Source organism: Eptatretus burgeri, chromosome 14 (genome assembly GCF_056783735.1).
Source record: "Eptatretus burgeri isolate ZD-2024b chromosome 14, Ebu_testis_v1, whole genome shotgun sequence".
Classification (NCBI taxonomy): Eukaryota; Metazoa; Chordata; class Myxini; order Myxiniformes; family Myxinidae; genus Eptatretus; species Eptatretus burgeri.
Genome location: NC_140974.1, coordinates 51525135 through 51542267, shown reverse-complemented (window position 1 = coordinate 51542267; position 17133 = coordinate 51525135). Strand labels below are relative to the sequence as shown.

At 46.5% G+C, this 17133-nt stretch overlaps 1 protein-coding gene across 8 annotated transcripts in view; it reads left to right on the top strand.

The window, feature by feature from the left end:
* The window catches only part of LOC147013184 (uncharacterized), a 68697-nt gene that overhangs the window by 3930 nt on the left and 47634 nt on the right, over positions 1-17133 (top strand). For 7 of the 8 annotated variants that reach the window (XR_015051422.1, XR_015051421.1, XM_085855801.1 and 4 more), the window contains exons 2-5: positions 8172-8277; positions 8410-8550; positions 9212-9397; positions 10589-10695. Coding sequence is in view for 6 of the 8 variants with exons in the window: in XM_085855803.1 (XP_085711929.1) it covers positions 8172-8277; positions 8410-8550; positions 9212-9397; positions 10589-10695 (540 nt within the window). In the remaining 2 variants the exon portion in view is untranslated. Of the gene's footprint in view, positions 1-5897; positions 8041-8171; positions 8278-8409; positions 8551-9211; positions 9398-10588; positions 10696-17133 lie in introns of all 8 variants that reach the window. The other variant, XM_085855802.1, reaches the window with a different exon arrangement.

Here is a 17133-nt window from a genome sequence, read left to right as displayed (position 1 = left end):
TTCATCTGAGAGGATGTTGTCCATAACTCGTTGGAAGCAAGCTACTCCATTCGTGACGCCGAATGGAATCCTCCTGAATTGGAAGAGGCGCCTCCCTGCCTGGAATGCGGTGTAAGGTTTGTCTTCCTCTCGGATGGGAATTTGGTGATAGGCGCTTCGCAAGTCGATGGTGCTGAATACCTTATAATTGGCCACGCGTTCGACCATCTCATCTATGCGCGGCAGGGGGTAGGCATCGAGTTGGGTAAAGCGATTGACCGTTTGGGAATAATCGACAACCATTCGTTTCTTATGGTTCTGACTGCTGGTTACTAACACCTGTGCGCGCCATGGCGAATCGCTCGGTTCTATAATTCCTTCTTCCAGTAATCGCTTGGTTTCTGAAGTGATGAAATTCATGTCAGCAGTGGTATATCGCCGCGATTTGATCGCTATCGGTTTGCAGACCGGCGACAGGTTAGCGAACAGCTGGGGGGACGTCACCTCCGCGGTGGTCAAAGCATTTAAAATTAGACGAGGTTTGCTTCCTCCATTGGGTATTTCGATGCTCGTGTGCTGCTTGAGGACGTTATGATCCAGAATTACGTCTGCGCACAAATCACGAAGCACCAGTACCCTTACATCCCGATGCGTGTACCCTTTTACGTCCAATTCGACTTTGCAGTACCCTCGTACGCGGGATTGTAGTGAGGTGGCGGCCATGCATACCGTATTGTCAGTCGGGTGGATCTTCCATTTCCTGCCCTTCACTAGCGAGCTGTTGACGAAACTTTCAGAGCTACCGGTATCAATCAGTGCCTCAGCCATATGCCCGTTAATTCGTACGTTGATGATAGCCTTGGATAGATTCCCCGGGGAGGCTGCAGTTAATTTATTTTGCGAGTAGAGAGCCGCAGAAGTGGGTTTATTTCTCCTTAGAGTAGATTTACATACCCTGGCATAATGCCCTTTCTTGTCGCAATTCATGCATGTGGCATCTCTGGCAGGGCATTTTTGACGGGGGTGCCTTTTGTACCCACAAAAGAAGCATTTACCAACCGGAGCAGTTGCTGAGGAGTTTGACGTGGCCTGGGTATCCGGCTCCTCGGGTGTTTCTCCATCCCTCATGTCTGGCTGTGTCTGTGCCAGTGGGGTTCCTTGGGTTCCCATCGTAGCAGCGTTCATTAGCAGCATCGGTGTCCCAAATGACTCAGATTGCTGCTGTGCCGTATCCATCGCCTGAGCCTGATCGACTACCTTGTCAAGAGTGGGTTGCGCTTTCTCTAGTAAGCGTTGCTGTATGTGGGCTGATCTGAGTCCTTGGATGAATGCCTCCCGTGTCGCTTCCTTTCGGTGTTCCTCGGCGCTTACGGCCCGGAAGCTGCCGTCTTTTCCCAGCTGATTCAGAGCTTGCAGGAACTGATCAATTGTCTCCCCGGCTGCTTGCTTGCGTGTGTTGAGAAGATGTCGTATGTATACCTCGTTCTTGCGCTTCACGTAGAGCGCCTGCAGCACGTCGATCGCTGCTTCGTAAGTGTCGCACTCCGAGAAGAGCCTGTATACGCTGGGCGAGACATGATTCACGAGAGCGGCAAATTTGTCAGCTCCCTCTTCGATGATGGTCAGATAGTGTGAGAAGGAACAGAACCAATGCGACCATTTCATTTCTGCGTCAGTCGCGTTTGGGTCTGCGTCGAACCTCTCTGGTTTGTAGATCTTGTCCATCGTTGGTTGAGAGAGCCGAGAAAACTAAATGGAATAAATTGTAATGAAAGCGAGAGAAGAACCTTCAGAGTTTAGGCTTTATTCCATTTGATTGGAGCCGCTTCTACGGGCACACCAGGAAATACAAACGCAGTATGGAGTACAAGCAGTAAGGTACACACGCGCAACTAATCACCGCAAAATAAATCAGTATTATATATCAATCAGTGTTCTCACCATTCAATGAGCACCAAGTGAGCCAGCGACATACAATGCCAATGCCCCAGGGACAAAACCCCGCGGCCGAGCCGACCCTCAGCTTTATCTCTTCTGTGCTCGAGCCGGGCATCATGTGATCACACGTCACGACCTTCCATTCACCACACACACTGTGTTATTCTGGTTACTGTCACAATCCAATGCAACAGCTTAACCAGCACAACCCCGTGTATAACCACAAGGTTACCTTACCAATACAGTGTTAAGAACAGCTGAATCATCTCCAAAGGACATTGGTATCACCCGGATGGCACATCATGTTGTGAACCATCCTTTGCGTGGAGGATCGATGTCTGAACCACAACAATCCACATAACCGCAACAAACTCGATTCCCGGTGCATACAACTACCAGCAGCAGTCACCAGAGCTATCATCACCACACAAATCCCGATCAGGGTCTGCAGATCGATGGTGTGACTGGGACCGTACATCCCCTTCAAGTCGGAGGCCAAAAAGCTTCACGACGAATGGTCCAAGACCACAAGGAAACCCGAGAGACCTCTCCATCTGTGCGGTCACGCAACTTCCGGAGACCACGTGGACGTTCCTAACTCGATGCAATTCTTGAAGACGAGCACACGCGAGATGGCTCCTTTCTCCAAAACCATGCATCGGAAGTCCAGACACATGCTCCACCGAGCCCTGTGCTCCATGAGCAATTACAACGTCCGGCCCAAGGGGAAAAACAACCTGTGATGAATTGAAGGATGTGATGCGTGATCACGTGTCGCGCGGCTCGCGCACGGGACATATAAAACCGAGATTCCGCGCGGTCGTTGGGATTGTCCCTGGGGCATTGTCATTTACAGCGGTGGTTCACTTGGTGCTCGTTGAATGGTAAGAAATGAGAGTATACCGGACTCCGTGCTAATTGCTGATTTATTTTGCGGTGATCGACTGCACGTGTATACCTTGCTGCACATGTACTCCTTGCTGCACGTGTATACCTTACTGCACATGTATTTCTTGCTGCACATGTATTCCCTGATGTGTCTGTAGAAGCGGCTTCAATCAAGTGAAATAAAGCCTACACTCCGAAGGTTTTTCCCTCGCATTCATTTCAATTTATTCCACTTGATTGAAGCCACTTCATTCAACGAGCACCAAGTGAACCACCGCCATAAATGACAATGCCCCAGGGACAATCCCACCGACCGCGCGGAATCTCGGTTTTATCTGCCCCGTGTGCGAGCCGCGCGACATGTGATCACGCGTCACATCCTTCAATTCATCACATTAAAAGAGCATTATGCCAGGGTATGCAAATCTACTCTTAGAAGAAATAAACCCACTTCTGCGGCTCTCTACTCACAAAAGAAAGTAACAGCAGCTTCACCGGGGAATCTATCCAAAGTTATCATCAACGTACGAATTTACGGGCATATGGCTGAGGCTCTGATTGATACCGGTAGCTCTGAAAGTTTCGTCAACAGCTCGCAAGTGAAGGGCAGGAAATGGAAGATCCACCCGACAGACAATACGGTATGCATGGCCGCCACATCACTACAGTTCCGCGTACGAGGGTACTGCAATGTTGAATTGGACATAAAAGGGTACACGCATCGGGATGTAAGGGTACTGGTGCTTGGTGATTTATGCGCTGATGTAATTCTGGATCATAATGTCCTCAAGCAGCACACGAGCGTCGAAATACCCTTTGGAGGAAGCAAACCTCGTCTAATTCTAAATGCTCTGACCACCGCAGAGGTATCGTCCCCCCTGCTGTTTGCTAACTTGTCGCCGGACTGTAAACCGATAGCGATCAAATCGCGGCGATATACCACTGCCGATATGAACTTCATCACTTCTGAGACCAAGCGATTACTGGAAGAAGGTATTATAGAACCGAGCGATTCGCCATGGCGCGCGCAGGTGTTGGTGACCACCAACCAGAACCATAAGAAACGAATGGTTGTTGATTACTCCCAAACGGTCAATCGCTTCACCCAACTCGATGCCTACCCTTTGCCGTGCATAGACGAGATGGTTGAACGCGTGGCCAATTACAAAATATTCAGCACCATCGATTTGCGAAGCGCCTATCATCAAATTCCCATTCGGGAGGAAGACAAACCTTACACCACGTTCCAGGCAGGTAGACGCCTCTATCAATTCAGGAGGATTCCGTTCGGTGTCACTTATGGAGTAGCTTGCTTCCAACGAGTTATGGACGACATCATCTCGGATGAAAACCTCAAAGACACTTTTGTTTACGTGGACAATGTCACGGTGTGCGGTAAAGATCGGGGGGAACATGATGTGAATCTGGACAGATTCTTGAGCATTGCTAGAAAATATAATCTGACCATCAACTACGAGAAATGCGTATTCTCGGCAAGGTCAATTAATCTTCTCGGCTACACAATAGCCGACGGCATGATAAAGCCCGATCCTGAACGATTGCGCCCACTTCGTGAGCTACCCCCACCTCAGGACCTGCAGACAATGCGTCGGGTGATCGGGATGTTCGCTTACTACGCGAGATGGATCCCCCAATACTCTGAAAAAATACATCCCCTAGTGCATTGCAAAAACTTCCCACCAGATGTCGCTGTTGTAAAAGCTTTCCACAGCCTCAAAGATGATATCGGTAATTCCGTGGTATTATCGATCGACAGCTCGGTGCCGTTCGTGGTGGAAACGGATGCTTCCAATCACGCGATCGCCGCGACGCTCAATCAGTCCGGACGAGCCGTCGCGTTCTTCTCGAGAACTCTCTCAGGAAGTGAGCAGAGACACTCGGCAATAGAGAAGGAAGTGTACGCTATTGTCGAAGCCCTACGGAAATGGAGGCATTATTTACTGGGCAATCACTTCACACTTGTCACGGACCAGCGATCCGTTGCCTTCATGTTTGATGGGAAAAATAACGGGAAAATTAAGAACGAGAAAATAATGAGATGGCGGATAGATCTATCTTGTTATAGTTACGACATTGTTTATCGGCCCGGGAGGGAAAACCCTGCCACAGACACCTTCTCTCGGGTCTACTGTTCGGCGACAATCAGTCGGGCTCTGCAAGACCTTCATGGGTCTCTGTGCCACCCGGGGGTAACCAGAATGGCACATTTTGTGCGCAGACAAAACCTTCCCTATTCTATCGAAGATATTAAACAAATGAATGCTTCTTGCCCTGCTTGTGCTGAACTAAAACCCAGATTCTATGGCGCCGCTCCTGGCAGATTGATCAAGGCCACTTCTCCCTTCGAGAGACTAAATATCGACTTCAAAGGGCCCCTGCCGACCGAGACAGACAACAGATACATATTCACTGTTGTTGATGAATACTCAAGGTTCCCATTCGCATTTCCGTGCTCGGATATGACCTTGGGCACTGTCGTGAAATGTCTCTCTGACCTCTTCGCCATGTTTGGGAAACCTTCATACATACATTGAGACAGAGGACCGTGTTTCATGTCGGCCGGGCTAAAACAGTTCCTATTTGAGCACGGCATAGCAACTAGTCGAACGACGGGTTACAACCCACAGGGTAATAGGCAGGTGGAACGGTATAATGGAGTCATTTGGAAAGCCGTAACCCTGGCGCTGAAATCGAGAGGACTGGGCCCGAGCGGTGGGAGGTTACCCTACTCGACGCTCTGAATTCCATACGCTCTTTGCTCTGTACGTCCACCAATGCAACTCCTCACGAACGAATGTTTACTCACCAACGACGTTATGTTGACGGCCAATCGGTGCCCAACTGGCTAACCTATCCCGGAACAGTGTTCATGAAGCGCCCGGTACGACAAAGCAAGTGTGAACCAATGGTGGAGGAGGTCGAACTCATCGATGCTAATCCTGAGTATGCTCATGTTAGACTTCCTGATGGCAGGGAGACCACTGTGTCGGTTCGCCATCTGGCTCCCGCAGGTACTCCTCCTGCAGGTACTCCTCCATCTGGTACTCCTCCCTCTGACATTCCCTCCCCAGGTGTTTCCCCCCCAGGAACTCCACCCCGGAATGGTGGCGACGGAGCTGCCGCGTTCCACCCGAGAGCGATCGAGCAGTCATCCCCGGCACAAGTCGAGGCTCCCCAAGAGGATCGGAAGCCTCCCTCAAGTGAAACCACCATTTACTCCCGGAGAGGACGACGTATAAAACCCCCTCGCCGACTCGATCTGTAAAGGGGATTATCGGCATCCCTCGATGGCACCTTACCATGCTCCTATAACTCAAAATAATCCTCACTGCTTGGAATGTATGCTTCTGTAGTTTAAATAGTTCGCGCTGCTTGAAATGTATACTCTTATAGCGTTGAAGTAATCATGGTGCGTTAGTTGAGCCTCTAGTTACATTTTAAAGACGAGGAGAATGTGATGAATTGAAGGATGTGATGCGTGATCACGTGTCGCGCGGCTCGCGCACGGGACAGATAAAACCGAGATTCCGTGCGGTCGGTGGGATTGTCCCTGGGGCATTGTCATTTATGGCGGTGGTTCACTTGGTGCTCGTTGAATGGTAAGAATTGAGAGTATACCGGACTCCGTGCTAATTGCTGATTTATTTTGCGGTGATCGACTGCACGTGTATACCTTGCTGCACATGTACTCCTTGCTGCACATGTATTTCTTGCTGCACATGTATTCCCTGATGTGTCTGTAGAAGCGGCTTCAATCAAGTGAAATAAAGCCTACACTCCGAAGGTTTTTCCCTCGCATTCATTTCACAACCCCTCCACACACCGACAACAACAACAACAACAACAATGCGAGTCACGTGCCCCCAAAATGACCAGGACTATTCTTCACCTGGCCACATACTCCCCATGCTTGAGCCTGCCATCCTCGGCATGCACAATGCCTAATGACCTGGAATTGCAGAACGTGGGAAGTTTGTGCGATTGCTGTGTCTGCCCACATTCTGTCGCTGTGACCTCACAACCTGTTGGGTGGTCCAGTAGTTGCCGGTGCAACGGCTTGAGTCTTCCACTCAATCTCTAGGTAATGCTCATCATCATCGTCAGTCATTGCTTTCAGAAAGTGGTGTCTCAACAACTTTTGGATCATACGGCTGGATCTTCCTTGAGACATGCATGGTTTGACCATCCACTGGATTCTCACAGACTTCAAGTTCAGCACGTCTGACAACCTTCTGCATTGCTGAGGTTACATCAGCTGGCTCCACCATATGTCGGTCTCCTTGACGACCATTCACCTTGAAAGCATCTTGAATCTTGTGTCGCCCGCAACAATGGCTCCTGAGGGAAACGTGCTGCCCAAATAGAATGTCTGAACTTCAATCTTCCTCTTTTCATGATCCAGCTCAAGGCGCTCCTCAGCCTTTTTGTAAGCCTCTCTTAACTGCTGCTGATGCCATTCGACCCAGTTGTCCACACTATCATTTTCATTTCGGCCTAAAGCTAGGTGCAGTGGAAGACGAGCGTCTCGGCCAAACCTCAAGTAAAACGGGGTATTCCCCGTTGCTGAAAACTTAACTTCTTCGCATGCAACTCCTAAATTACGCAAAAGAAACCAGGCGGCATCACCAGATTCCATGCCGAGAATAACTCCTCTCTCATCTTCAACCCAATCCGACACACTTTCAGCTGCTTTACGAGAAAATGATCTTAATTTCTTCCTGGAAGGTGCCTTTACATTAATAATTGGGAATGGAGCCTGCTATACTGGCAGTGGCGGAACCATGCTGTCTTTCCATATCCGAAGCTCTTGTAGTTGTGCTTCCAGCTCCTAAATCTTCTCGTCAGCCATCTTGCTTTCAACCACTGCCCTCTTACTCCAGTTCTGCCATCTTAAATAAATAAGATCACACTGTTACGTATCCCACATCTGACACCATGAAATGTAACCGAGTTATGTGTGCTCTCTTACTTAAAGAGAAACGGACAACGAGGAATTAGATTGCTGTGTTTATTGTACTTATGGCTGCTTGTTCACCACACTCCTCCTTATTCTGGTAGGGTCACAATCCAATGTAGCAGCTGAACCAGCACAACCTAGTGTATAGCCAGCCAGTTGTACTTTCTCAGCACCAGCCAGTTTCACAGTAGGTTGCAGCCGGTGCTCCACTCAATAATGTCCAGGAACTGTTATCGACCATCATTGTGAGTTGTCTGGTGAGCAGTATTTACAGTTCCTGTTATATCTCATCAATGGAATTGATCAAGATGTTAGTAATTTCCCTGATTGGGGAAAGGACATTCTGAAATATCAAGTATTCTTGACTGAGTTGACCTTTTGCCTGCAGAGTAATTGGGGTGGGCAGCTGTCGAAGGAGATGATTTGGCATCCAGAGCTTGGCGAGAGAATAAAGCGGGTGTTGGCACCTCGACATCAAGGACCTCCACCCCCAGGTACCTTTTCATTTCCGTGAAGCACATTGCAATATCCTGTATCCATCTACGTGGCCATTATTTTTGGATTGAACTTGGATGTTGCGCCTGGCTGCTGGAGTGTAATCATAATGTTTTCATCTTATCTGCCAGTGATGAATCCTGGCATGCCTCCAGCTCCAGGACACGCACAGCCCGGCCTGCCTGTGATGCCCCAGAATGGGATGCCCTTCCCGACGCCACATGGTGGACATATGATGCCTTATCCCCCTGGACACCGGCCACCATTCCCAGGTAACCTGTGGACCACATCGTGAAACTAGAAGTGCACTCAGCAGAGCGCATACCTCCGCCATGCAATGCCTGATCCAGGAAAGCATACCGGGCCCATTACATTTTTGAATTAGAGTACCGGCAGCTCATCGGTATTGAAGTACAAGCAGATAATGCTCTAAAATTTCCACCCCAAACCCACCTCCTTCAAATTCCATGTTTTCCTTCCTGAAGGTTCCTGTCGTACCATCTTGTTACCCTGTGTAACCTACCCCATCCCTCTTCCTTCCACAGATATCCCATTGTCTTTGTTCCCCACTATTTTGTGCCTCCATCTCCCCCCCTGCCCCCCTCTTGTCTCCTGTCTTGTTATATGTTTCTGTGTATCAGCTCTTATACGAGCCTCAACTTGGTATACAAAAAAATATTTGCGTTGCCCTTAATTTAGAGCGGAAAAACGCATATTTCGTGTTTTCTTTCATTTTTGAGTGGGAGAGCTTACAACTAAGAATAATGATCGAGTCATGAGGTCTTCAAATGGTAGCATGATGGTTGTACTTTTGCTATCATAATGACTCCATTGCAGCAGTGAAATTAAGATATTTTTGCTTCAAATGCTTTTTATGTCTTTCCACCTATAATGTGAAAATCAACACTGCTCCTGATACTTTTGGCATCACAGGACCCCCCAGGATGATGGGACCGCCACCTCCACCACCGCCACCTCCCTCAGTGGACAAGTACTGGGACGAGCCTGGCCTAAGGGATCGGGGTCAGGGGACGCCTCCAAACATTCCGCAGGGACATTGCATGAGAGGTTGCGGCCGTGGTTATCGTGGACAAGGCCGTCCTTCGGGCAATTCTCAAGGTAGTGAATCTGTTTGTAAACTCTCTATCTTATTATTTTTGGTTACATTGCGCTTTCAGCTCTTGCGAGAGGTTGTGCATTATTTCATTCGGGACTCCCAAGTTGATGCTCATGCACAACTATCATGCGATTGGTCACTTCCTTTGGAGTTTTCCATAAGAATGAAGACAGCACGGAGTTTTTCTTCACATTTTTGACAGCTGCAAAGTGAGGAGGTGGTAGAAATGAGGTGTTAGACAGCAAGGTCACCATCCTCTCTGATCATAGAGTTATAGGCCCAGAGATTTGGCTTTATCATGGGAAAATGCCAAATATTTTGAAGGTCTTAGTTTCCACAGAATGAAGAGGTAAGAGGCAGGAGGACCACTCCAAAGGGAAGAGCAGTGCTGTATCGACCTGTTGTTGAGGGTTTTGTAAGTTATTCGATGTTTGGATTTGTTCAGAAAAGACTTGGTGCGATAGACAATGCCCAGTCGGTGGCTTGCTTTGGAAGGAAGCTATATGTGGTTTTGCCGAAAAGATATCGTGGCTGAAGGTGAAGCCCTAACGTTTGAGGGATTCAACTTCAGGAGGTTTATCCAGGAAGTAGACCAGACAGATCATCAGACACTCCTTCTGCAAAGACAGTGGGTGCAGATTTGGCAAGGTTGAAAGACTCTTTTTCAGGTAAGGCAGAACTAACTGGTGTGATGGTTGGGGCTGGTATTTTGGTGTCAAAGCTTAGCTGTGTGTCCTACGCAATTGGTCTCAACTGGCAAGAGATTTGTCTTCAAACTTTGGAGACTGCCATTTCCACACCTTGGCAGGGCTTACCTGGGTGCTGTTGTTCTTTCAGAGTGCCAGAAAGTAATTGGAAAGTGTCGTCAATTTATGGACACCGCTCGGATTATTTGTCATGCAAAATAATGTTTCTGTAAATACAGTGAAGAACTTGTCTTCCCTGTTCCTTGTGAACGTTATTGTTGATATGTCGATAGACAGGTAGAAGAAATACATGAGATCTTGTTTTATCTGTAAACAGTTAGGATCGTGACCTGGTCTTTTGTTGTTGCAACAAATGTGCTATGTTTTATTGATTTATTTATAAATATTTTTCAACCATCTTCACTCCGTGCCCTCCCCTCCCCCCCCCCTTCACGTCTCCAATTTCTATTGATTTTCATCCCTCCTCTCCTATCCTTCTTGATGCAGACATGTCCAACCGACCCATCTGCAGGCACTTCATTTTGAAAGGCCACTGTCGCTACGAAAGCAACTGCGCATTCTATCATCCGGGCGTGAATGGGCCTCCACTGTGTGTAAGTGTTTTTTTTCCAATCAAAAGCATTGTAAAGATTGTAAACAGTTAAAAAAATTAAGGTCCAAACGCAGTATATTAATTAAATTGACGAAGCCTGTGAAACATTTTGTTTTTGAAAATATTCCATGTGTTTTTATATACTCATTATATATATATATATATATATATATATATATATATATATATATATATATATATATATATATATATATATATATATATATATATATATATATATATATATATATATATATACAGTAGACTAGGTGTAAGTCGGCAGCGTGTAACTCGTCACTTCGCCTAAGTCGGCAGCGTCAAAAAGTCCCGAATTTATCTCATGTTAAATCCTTTTGAATAAAGGGTCATCCCTCTGTAAGTCGTCATCTCTTAGTCATCACTTCGTCTAAGTCGTCAGATGTTGTCCATTCCCACGTAATGGAAACTCAAGTAAATTACCACTCCTAACTCGTCACACGGAACTGCTGCCTCATGAGAAGCCCGATTTCATGGAATCGTGTTGCTCGCTCATTGGTGTACACCGCCAGTGATAGGCTATTTATAACTGCGTACACACGTTGATCGCACTGTAGGCAGGACAATGGCGACTAAGCGTAAGCTTACAACTAAAACCTACCAAGAAAAATACGACATTATCCAGTTTTGCGAGGCAAATCCACTGATGAAGAAAAGAGACATAGCTGAGAAGTTGGACATCAAACGGCAGACATTGAACGATATCTTGAAGAATAAGGGCAAGATATTTGGACAAGTGGAGAAGATCGTGAGGCCGGTGGGAAGTGTGAAATGCGTGTCCTTTGAAGATGTCGATGACGTGCTCATCATCTGGTTTCGGCAAATGTCGGCTCAGCCAAATATTCGTTTTCGGCCGATTCGGCCAAATATTCGGCCGATACTGTCTTTCGGTGGACGATTGCCCAGCCAACATGAATGGAATACAATGAGCGGTTTGAATCCTTTCTCATGCACCAGATGCCCAAGAGTTTGAGGCAGTCACACATAACGGATTACTTCGCGAAGAAGTAAAGGATCGATCGAGCTTAGTGTTGAAGTCCGATCATGGTTTTATATTGGCTTGTTTTGTACATTACCGCACTCACTTACACATAGGCATTGAGTGGTAATCAACACCACGATGACTGTGTGTCATGTAATTTGTCACCATACCATCACCGATGGTATACGAGTTGTCTTACAGAGTTGTTCATTATCTTTACTTTTGATAAACTGATTCATGAATTCCATCTTTGCTTGATCACTTTCCAACTCACCAACTCACCCCCACCTATGGCCCGAGGATTGTGTTTTCCTTTTGGTACAATAGCCGGCTCTCACACATATGTGTCCAGGCCACGCGCAACTTCATCCTTCACCCCACAGTCATCATGAATGTTCGCATACACGTAAGTCGTCACATTTCTAAGTCGTCACTTTTTTCTCGGTCCCGATGGTGACGACTTACGCCTCGTCTACTATCTATATATATAAATATATAAATATATATATATATATATATATATATATATATATATATATATATATATATATAAATATATATAAATATACATATATATATATATATATATATATATATATATATATACTGAAACGCAAAAGAAACTTACCACTTGTTTGAAATGTAATAAAATTGTAACAGTTCAAAATAAAACAAACCAACAATTGCTAATTGAAACATTGGCATTTTATTGATGACATGTCAAGTTTTTGACCAAGATACACCATCTCATAAGTTTGTTCTACAGTACAGAACAGCACAGGGTGCAATGTCAGTCCCCTTTCAATAGCGTGTGGTCACCATTGTTTTGGATACAGGCAGTGCATCGTCGGCGCATACTGCCGACCAGTCTTTCGATGGATTGCTGCTGGATTCTGTCCCACTCAGTCCTCAATGTCTGAAGCCACCTGACTTAGGACCATCTGCCTGTCCTGCCTTGCAGTGGTGACTATTGGCCTCCCTGATCGAGGTCTGTCATCTGCAGAGTTGTGGAGGGTATCTCTGTCCACCAGGGCCGATTATCGTCTGGTGTGAACAGCCAAGGCGACGTGCCACCTCACGGTAGCTCAATCCGCCTTGCAGTATGCCCAAGGCACACTGCCGTTGATCCCTTGACAATCGTGGCATGTTGATTGAAATGCCCATTTTGCACTGGTCTTTTTATAGCCAATATCAAGACATGATGTGCAGCTCATTAAAATAATCCCGTACCCCTTGGCTAATCACTGACAGTCAAAACGGCTGTTCAACAGCTGTGCTATGAAGTGATGATTGAAGGTTCAAGTGACCATCCGTGACCGTTTTGTCTGACAGTGAGGACACTTTTGTCCACAAATAAGTTCACACATTTACTACACGCAGTGTTATTGTTGATATTTGAAGGTTTAAAACAGGGGTTCCCAACCTGTGGTACATTTGGACTTTCTCGGTGGTACGCGGCAGCGTGCTTTTTTTTTTAACGCAGTTGTTATTTTACTTCTCTCATGCAGCTTGTGCACAATAATTAAATTTATATCGAAAGCGGCTGTACACTGACAGCTGTTTGTTATCGGCCATTGTGCACAAGTCTTATTATTCGTTTTGTCTCTACACGCCACACTGTCATCATTGCTTATTGCCCGGCTTATTGTTACCGTTATCGTTCACCAGCATCATGTCAATGCGAAAATATTCGGAGAGTTATCTCAAATTAGGCTTCACTTCCATCCAAAAAGGTGAATTCGAAGCTCCACAGTGTGTGATTTGTGGAAAAGTTCTCGGCAATCAATCTATGAAGCCAAGTCTATTGAAGCGCCATTTTGATTCTGTTCATCCTGAATACAGCAACAAGGACCATGATTTTTTTTCGTCGGAAGGAAAATACCATGAAAAGAGCACGCTTCGATGGCAGCGGAAATTTTCAACAGCAGTCCACGGCAGCCGTAAAGGCATCCTACTTGGTTGCACTGCGAATTGCAGAACAGAAAAAAACCTCACACCATTGGTGAAAGCCTCATCCTTCCCGCCACAAAGGATATCGTATGTCTCATGCTGGGAGAACAAAGCGCCAAGAAGCTCAATTCTCTTTCATTGTCAAACAACACAGTTCAAAGGTGCATTGAAGAAATGTCAACCAATATTCGTGACCAGGTGGTGGCAGAAATCAAGGCATCTCCATGCGGATTTTCTATGCAATTGGATGAGTCAACTGACGTGGCAAATTGTGCCCAACTGTTAGCGTTCGTTCGGAACGTGCATAAAGCCAAGTTCAAGGATGAAATACTATTTTTCCACCCACTTAAAACCACAACGAAAGCAAAGGACATTTTCGAAGAGGTGTCTTCCGTCTTTGATCAAGTTGGGCAGTCATGGGTTGATCTGAAAGGCCGTACCACAGATGGTGCTCCAGCTATGTTGGGGTGCAGATCAGGTTTCCAAACGCTCGTGAAGGCAGTTGCTCCTGAAGTGCGCGGTCTACACTGTACGATCCACCGCCACGCACTCGCAGCCAAGGCGCTCCCCAAGCCATTGACTGACGTTCTCTCAACCATGATCAAAATTGTGAACCATGTGAAATCCCAGGCTCTCAATTCGCGACTTTTCAAGACACTTTGCGACGATTTCGACTCCGACCATAAAGTTCTCTTATTCCACACTGAGGTGAGATGGTTATCCCGTGGAAATATGGCGGAGCACGTGTTTGAACTGCGAGCTGAGCTTCGTGAATTCTTCGAAAACGATGAAAAACCAAAGACTGTCGATTTCGTCACTGCTTTGAACGGCCCCGACTGGGCATTGCACCTGGCTTATTTGGTCGACATTTTCTCTCAGTTAAACGCCCTGAACAAGTGTCTTCAGGGGACTGGCGCGACTATCATTGACTTCATAGACAAGGTCAAGGGATTTCAGGAAAAACTCCGTCTGTGGAAGACGAATGTCGAAGCGGGAGTGGTGGTCATGTTTTCTTGCACGGCCGGTATTCTTCAGAAGCGTGAAAAGAATCCTCCAAGGGAGTTCATACAACTGGTAAAAGATCACCTCGCTTATTTGGATGAGGAATTAAATTCCTATTTTCGGATCTCAAGGAACTGGATCTGAAAATGATTCGCAACCCATTTCACATGAATGCATTGGATTTGCCACCTGGAACAGGACTACAGGAAAGCTTGATTGATCTCCAGAACGACTCCACAGCCCGAGATCAGTTTGACGAGATGAATCTTGCGGACCTCTGGTGTGGAATGTTGGGGTCTCACCCTAAGCTAGCTGCCCTGGCTGTTCATTCGCTCATAGTAGTCCCATCTACATGGCTGTGTGAAGCTGGGTTCTCATTAGTCGTTATTCTAAAAACAAAAGAAAGATCCCTATTGGATGTTGAACATGATGTTCGGTGCGCTTTATCCAAAACAAAGCCTGACATCGACCTGCTTGTGAGCAAGAAGCAGGCTCAACCATCCCATTGACTGGACATTTTACACAATCAAATAGGTACTTACTGTATCATTCTTTTGTTCAGACCAAATTGCTCAATGTCATAGTTGTGCATTGTTAGTATTGTTTAACTCCCCATTGTCGTATCTGTATCGCAAATAAACACTATTTTAGGTGAATTTTGGTACAGTGGTACTCGGTGGGACCACAAACATGTGAAATGGTACCCCAGTAAAAAAAAAGGTTGGGAACCCCTGGTTTAAAAGGTGGTAAGTTTCTTTTGCGTTTCAATATATATATATATATATTTGTTGTAGATTTCCGCCGCGTGCGGATGACCGTTTCAGCCAAATCGCGGTCGTGCGCCCACCGAAAGCCGCAATCCAGTCGTGGCTTTCCAGACCAACCCCGGAACCCAGCCACGGATGCCTTAACACATCATAAACTAGTCAATACTCTGTCCACACGCTACAGGGTCGATTGCCGAATTGTCGATTTACCTAACTATGCGTGCGGACAGAAATACCGAGAGTTTATACCTCGGCGGGACTTGTACAAAAACGAGCCGCTTTAGCGTGCTCGTTCCGTGTGCGAAGCCGAGCGGTTTTAAATCGCCAAATCCCGTCGGATAAATGATCACGTTTATCGGCCTTCATAGCCAGCTAATTCTCCGAACGCACCATGGCAGTCAATGTGATGAAATGATACGACGAGCAGGTTCACGTTCAACAATGGGGGACATTTATTTGAACAAGCACATAAGCAATCAATGGGGGGATGGGGACATGACACGAGAAAACCCTACATCCGAGTATAAGAAATGCAAGATATACAGGCACTTACACAATTCACTACTTCTTAAGACAAGGCCCACAGACTTCCACACAAAACCCAGGGAAAAGAAACGGGCTCTCAAGCCTTTAATGTTCTCAGAGCCGGGATGACCAGAAGGCACCGAGAGGCCAGGCCGGTTACCTGGCCGTCCCTTAGTGGCGACTCGGTCTTCGCTCGGCGACCCTTGGCATCTCGGTCCTGTCTCTTACGCTGCCAATGCGCCAGTCGCTTGAGCAGTTTAGTGGCTCGAGCAGCCGGGCGAGCGGCTTGAATGGCGGCTTGGTTGGTCGGGCCTGGCGACGTGCCCGACTCTCCACTTCAGACTCCGCTGGCTGCTCCAAGACTCCACAACTCCACTCCAACTCCTCTCTCCCTCCCCGACAAATCCGCTAGGCTCGGTTTCTCTCCGTCTTTTATTTGCTCCGATGCGCTTCCCTACCCCCTTCCCGGCGCGCGGGGAAAGTCCATTGGGGTGGGAGTTGGTACTTGCTTTTTTTCTGAGCATCCTTTTTGTAACGGTCATCCTTGTTTACCCGTTCTGAGGGACCCACCCCAACCTGGCGCGCGGGGGGAATCCTAGGAGTGATCGGGTTTTCCTTTGTTTCTGTGCATACTTTTTGTAATGGTCGTGGAGAATGTGGCTCCTTTGGCGTTGTTTGTGGAGATGGCGTGGTTGTAGAGTTGATGGTGTTGTGGTGGGGATGGCGTGGTTGTAGAGATGTTGTTTGTTTGAAATAAAAGATAGAACAGAATAACGGCTAACTCAAAGATTCACAGCCCGGCACATGAATAAATCCCTTTATACATCGGTGGGGAAATCTAACCTGGAACACACACTTATTGAAATAACTGATCTCTGGGGAACCTGAATGGTGGTTTGCGAATTTCCACAACCGTAACAATATATATATATATATATATATATATATATATATATATATATATATATATATATATATATATATATATATATATATATATATATATATATCTGATATTAATTGCTTGGTTTTTCTGTTGTATGCCTGTAATTGTCAAGCTTTGAATTAAGAACCCTCTGTTTTCTGTAAATGCAGCTGCTCTTGCAAAAGGCATAAGATGTTATCTCCTCCTGTCTCTGTTTGTAAGTCTTTGTTTATAAGGTCTGTAAGAGGAGAT